At 42.8% G+C, this 5,965-nt stretch overlaps 1 protein-coding gene across 1 annotated transcript; it reads right to left on the bottom strand.

Moving 5' to 3' along the window:
* Window positions 1-737: 737 nt before the first annotated feature.
* On the bottom strand, window positions 738-5,519 carry LOC311103064 (BEN domain-containing protein 3-like). The gene is made up of 4 exons (XM_084144587.1): window positions 5,365-5,519; window positions 4,061-4,115; window positions 3,725-3,921; window positions 738-3,546 (listed from the first exon to the last, which is right to left on the bottom strand). The coding sequence occupies exons 2-4, from the start codon at window positions 4,110-4,112 to the stop codon at window positions 1,306-1,308; spliced, it is 2,490 nt and encodes an 829-aa protein (XP_084000713.1). The 5' UTR covers window positions 4,113-4,115; window positions 5,365-5,519; the 3' UTR covers window positions 738-1,305.
* Between the last annotated feature and the right edge of the window lie 446 nt (window positions 5,520-5,965).

Genomic DNA, 5,965 nt, shown 5'->3' with positions numbered 1-5,965 from the left:
AAGAGATGAGGTCAAATGGATTGATTGATATGGAATGGAATTGCCCTACTACTTCAAAGGCTCTAGGCCTATCTGCAGTGGCTTACTGATTTTTTCTCTCTCTTTATTTCAGTGGAGGATATGGCAACAAGCTTCGGCTAAATGTACAGAAACTCATCAAGAAAAGTAAATCGGTGAGTTACTTTTGTGCCTAGTAATGACTTATAAAATAAACATATTTCTGCCAACCTTCAACATCTTACAAGACTGTAAGGACCCAAACCCATACCCCGTGCACTGAAGTGGTAGAGCAGTCCAATCAACACCCCGCCCTGCTCTGGCACGAGTCTTAAGTTTTCTTCACTGTACTGATCTTTGGTTCTCTCTTCAGGTTAAAGTTGTGGACACCTTGGAATTGGGTGAATCCAAGAATGGAGACCGGTACAAAGTTGTTCTGAGGCGCTGGAAAAACGTGGAACTTCCAAGAGTTTTTAGTGGACGATACTGACTATAATTCTCGCCATTGACAAGGGAATTAGAATATCTACATCTTTGCATGATGTTACATCATAGTGAATTGTGCAGTTTTTACAGTAGTCCTCTTGTTATGTGTTATCATTGGCTTATCTGGTTTCAAATAGCCTTGACACCATTTTCAATTAACAGATGTTAATAACAGATCCAAATTCTCCAAGTCATTCTACGTAATTAAGTAATGGATAGTCATGGCTTGAATCAGATGCAAAGAAAATATGGGTGGGATAAGTATTTAATTAGCTAAATGCTAATAAAGTGAAATGCTAAATTCGACTGATTTTATTACAAATGGGTTAACATGACCTGTTGCTATGGTTTAATACAGATTTATAGTACAAACTTCTATAAGAAGGTATAACATAACATTTTATAAAAGACCAGTGGTGCCATAATGCTACAACATGTGCGTTGGAACAAAATAATATCACAATTTCTATCCATCTTTGACTGATCTACTGTCTTTGTAATATTTACATGTTTATTGTTTTTAAGGCTACAACAGCTTATCTACAGGGTAAGTTAGATTAGCTATTACAGTATCGTTTTTGTACATTGAAACTTAGTCTATCATCTCATGATTTCATCTCAAACGTCATCGATGAAAAACTACACCGTCTAATGCTGTAGTTCGATATTACAAATACATCCATTAAGAGTACTGATGAAAAGCCTTTAAGAGTTGGCCTTATCCTACACAGGACCGTGTGCAAAGGCTTCACTATGCTATTCAGCTTATGTACTTGTGTAAATATTTAGAATAAAAAAAGTAAGTGTTGCCTTCAGCTTTGACTAGGACACAGTATTTGATCTCTTGGCCTTCTTCAGTATGTCACACTTCTTACGGTTGGGCCGCCGGCATCGCTCATCTATGCTTGGCACGCATTCGTAATGCCAGACCTCCTCCATCTTCTCAACTGGATATACGGCCTCTACATAGTGGCGGATGAGCCTGAGACGCACAGGATCCAGCTGCTTCTTATTGCAGGCGCCCGAGTGGTTATACTGAAGCCGCAGGTTCTCCTGTGTGAAGAGCTCAGGGAAGAGGCGCACCAGTAGGCGGGCAGCAAAGTTTCCCACAGAAAGGCTCTGCTGGACAATCTCTCGCACCTCAGTGTCTGAGAGCCAGTAGACCGAAGGCACGGGGAAGTCCGGGATCGACACCGTCAATTTCTCCAGGGGGATCTTGCAGAAGTCTTTGCTACTTTTTTCGGGCGGTAGTGGAGGAATTTCGAAGTCCTTCAAGCGCTCTGTGTTGAGCTGGTTCACTTGGCAAGCAGCCACAAAGTCCACAGGCTCTTGCTCCAACTCAGGAGCGTAGACTTTGCGTTGCTGCTGGTACGACCGCCGTTGTTCCGTGTCTCGACGCCTGCACCGCTCGTCCAGTTTACCCACAAATTCCAGGGTCCACACTCTGTCATTCTTGGCCCGTGGATATAGTAGCTGTACGTAGTGGCGAATAAGGTCGACCCGTACAGGATCAAGCTGCTTCTTCCCGAGAGAGCCACTACAGTTGTAATGCTTCCGTGCGTTGTCATAGGTGAAGAGCTCAGGGAACATAAGTACCAACAAGCGAGAGGCAAAATTTCCAATTGACAAGCTACAGTCATAGTTGTTCCTCAGCTGCTCCCTGGAGAGCAGATACTCTTGAGGCACACTGAACTCTGGTAGGGGCATCTCAAGTTGTTCAAAATCGACTGGCACAAGCAAGGACTTTTTTGACCTACGACCTGGTCTCTCGTAGTCACACAAGTCACTGATCTTGATGATAGAGACATCGTCAGGGAGGCTTGTGGAGTCATAGCTTTCATCGTTCATGTTCTCAGGATCGCTGCCATTGCCGTTACTGTGAGAACCCTCTATTGCGTCTTCTATGCGCTGCACACACACCTGCAGCCAACTATCCTCTGAGACATCAGGAAAATTTGCTTCCATGTATTTACGGATAATTTCTATCCTGTCCGAGTCCAAGATCATCTTTCCCACACTACCCTCTGGAAATTTCCCCTCCTCAAAAACCTCAGGGAAAAGTCGGTTTACAAGAAACATAACAAAGTCTTCAGGGGAAGAAAGCTCATCAAGATCCTCTCCAACCTCCTGAGTGTCAAACACAAGGTCTGGCACTACTTTGTTGTTGTTGGTGTGGTCACCATTGGAATCTAAGTCAAGGTGCACTTCTTGTCCCTCCTCATTTATAAAATGGCAGGGCTGGTTCTGCTCAGCTTTGAAACCAAAGCTTGTAATAGTCTGTTTCCCACATGACTGTTGGCCACTCTCCATATCCTTCTGGGCCCAGAAGCGGTTAAAGAAGTCATTAATCTGTAATAGGCATTCATCCTGCCAAATGTTGTTGTTCTTAACCAGAGGAAAGCACACCTCCACATAGTTGCGTATTAGCTGCAGATGTAAGGAATCCAACGTTCTCTTGTTGGTGATGCAACCACGAGTGCACTCATTGGCTTTAAGAAGTTCTGGGAAGAGGTGTACCAGCAGTCGACAACCCAACTCGCCAGCATTTGATGTCTGCTCCATCAGCTGACTCAGCTCCTCATTTGTCAACAGGTATTCTGGCGGAGGCTGGAACTCAGTCGCCATCTCCGAGGGTTTGATCTGTTTCTTGATGCGAGTGACCTCCAGGGAAAGTAGATCAACCTTGCTGTGCAGTTGGGTCATGCTTGAGTTGAGCGTATTAAGGATGAAAAACATCTTCTCAATGAGGGAGTATAGATTAGAGTCTGTTGAAGACATGGACCCTGCCGCACCCAGGGCAGAGAGGGGTTCACTTCGGCTGTGCTCCCCTGTATTGACCAGTTGAGGGGATAAGAGGCTGCTGTAGCTTAGCCGCACTCCTCCCTCATGCTGAGCATGCTGGTCAAGGCTTGATGTGAGCTTCTTCTCTGTGATTCTGTGAGAGATGCTGTAGAGAGGCTTCCTGTAAGAGGCTATAGTCTTCTCCTGGTCAGCAGATGTCAGGCAAAGGGGTTGAGGCCTTGTGGACTCTTCAGACAATCTCCTCAGCAAGCGCCGCCCGGCCTACACAGAGACAACAACATTATCAATTTCTTATCTCAAATGTATTTTCAATGTCATATAAAAACTGGAATAAGCACGCTAAATAAATAGATGGACAAATGGCATCACATAGACAGGCCTATTTAGCAAGTTCAGTTAGTCATGAGGTATCATAGATTATGCCATTTCATTAATTTACCTCACTAGAGACCCTGACTCTCTTGCTGCTGGTAGACTGGTCCAATTCAGAATTGTGAGCGTCACAGCCCATGTCCATGGCAGTACGTTTGCTGGTGGCCTCACTAGTTCCAAGGGACCATTTTCGTGGTCCTTCAGTTGTCTCACTAATAGCACAGTCATCCGTCTCCAACTTGATGCCTTGAATGGGTTCTCTCTCTGCAGAAAAACATTTAAAATCAATGTTATGTTATTTACAAGTGAATTAGATTTTCCCACTTAGGTGTTGATCAATCCAAACCGCTTCGAAGTGGATTGTTGCATTATAACAGTGGAATGAAATTGTTTATAGACTTACCTCTCTCGAGCTTTTCTCCATCCGAGTTTTCCCCATGGTCAGAGGAATTCATATCCTATAGTGAAAAAATAGAATCAAAATAAATCAAACCTGTAACATCTACTGTTTATTCATTTTTAAGAATTAAAATGTCACTGCACTGTTAAGTAACCTTTACTAAATAGACACATTACATTGATTGCATTGTCCAAATTCTGCTATATTGTTAGAGACTTCATCTTTCATATGATAATATTTCAAAATTATTAAAAGTCCCATTCTATATTCAACAACATAACTGTGAGTGTTGTTCCATATAAAGTAAAGCCTATGATGTTATTATTGTCATAATCAATCAGGCCCTTGTTCACTTGCAAGTTCACTTGTCTACTTCACCTGCTTTAACATGTTCATAGGCAATTAGGCCTACATGGATTTCATACTGAACACTGATCAGCTGCTTGGGAGCATGTTTACTAATCGAAAATAATGGACTGTGTCACATTCATTTTACAAATAAATATAATAAACTTGTGCTCTGCTGTTTAACTGCTAACAGTGGGTGAGTTGTGTTCTGGTAGTGATGCAAGAGGACTCAACGTCTGTAACTAGAGGCTTTATGACATGTCTCACTCGCCCCCTTTTACTGCTGTTTCTGTCCCATCCACTTCCTCATTCTTCCACTAGAAGAAGCCCATGAACCAAAACATGAGAGTACACAGACAGAGGACGAGTCGAAACGAGAGGATTTACTCCGCCCAGGATCTGTTCACGTGAGATAAGCCTATTTTTTGTACGTCGGTCTTTGGGTGTCGAATTACGTGAGGCTTATTTAATATACGTTTTGTAATGTTTAGGCTGTTACAAATATACTGATATAAGTGGTTGCACGTGGCATTCCGATAACTTTGAGAAAAAACACTTAGTTGTGCCTGATGTTCACACGCGTATCTGCCCTCTCACTGGCTAGAATGGACCCACCTGATCTCGTTTGCCTTCAATCATTGAGGACATGTTTTTCCATTGTTAGAGCGGTCACTCGGCTATCTTGCCAATATAATAGATCATCTTTGGAGTACACACACAGCTGTGTCATACTTTCCCCGCTGTCAATAAGAACTTCAGTCTTTCGTGGCAATTAAAAACGCCATGAGATTTATTTGAATACACATCAAATTGATATAGTTTTACTTCGCATTAAAGCTAGCTAATCATTGTTTTTTTTAGGGATTATTCTTTAGTGACGCGGCAGTGTATATCCTCGGACGAGTTTTTCCCACTCGTCTTCGTGGAATTGTCTCAAAAACGCAGATGCTCGAGCTCACCTTTACGATTTCATGCAGTCCTTTGCAGTCATTGAAGATTGGGTTAACATATCTTCCGAGAATGTCGTGGGAATTTCACACACGGATAACTGTTGTTCGTGTTTCTCTCCTCTTTTTTTCTTGTCTGTGCCGTCTCGCGTGACGTGATTGGGCGCGCGCCTGCTGTGTCATTTCCGCACAGCTGTGGATGTGTTTTGTGTGGCCGTGGGCCTTGTGCATGATGACAACAGAGAGAAACGATGACCCAAATTGCGCGAAAATGCAATGAATTGAAAGGTAAATAACTAGCTACATTATTTGTGGGTAATTTGCGAATCCCCATATGAGGCTTGATAGCCCTGCAGGCTATTTCATGTGAGCTGGCATACTGGCAGAATACGGCCCAACCGCAGATTTTCTCTGCATTTCAACAGGTAGCTGCAATATAGCGCTCTCTGAAGATGTGCAGTACCTTCACAGAGTGGGCCACAAACTAATAATACTAAACAATGGAGAAAATGCATCCCATGACATTTTCACCTGCACAAAGTGAATTTAGTGTTCAATTACATTCCATGAGACTACATAACCTACCTACATATTTGTGATAGAATAGTTTATA

Source organism: Coregonus lavaretus (assembly GCF_964263955.1).
Source record: "Coregonus lavaretus genome assembly, chromosome: 27".
Lineage (NCBI taxonomy): Eukaryota > Metazoa > Chordata > Actinopteri > Salmoniformes > Salmonidae > Coregonus > Coregonus lavaretus.
The sequence above is the reverse complement of the archived record's forward strand: the minus strand, read 5'-3'. Positions and strand labels throughout refer to the sequence as shown.

What these genes read in the sequence shown, in the direction of transcription:
- LOC311103064 (XM_084144587.1), bottom strand. Translation starts at nt 4,112, where the DNA reads ATGAATTCCTCTGACCATGGGGAAAACTCGGATGGAGAAAAGCTCGAG. An exon ending in TGGAGAAAAGCTCGAGAGAG is followed by an intron (nt 3,922 to 4,060) that starts GTAAGTCTATAA and finishes GTTTTTCTGCAG; the next exon opens with AGAGAGAACCCATTCAAGGC. An exon ending in GAGTCAGGGTCTCTAGTGAG is followed by an intron (nt 3,547 to 3,724) that starts GTAAATTAATGA and finishes GTCTCTGTGTAG; the next exon opens with GCCGGGCGGCGCTTGCTGAG.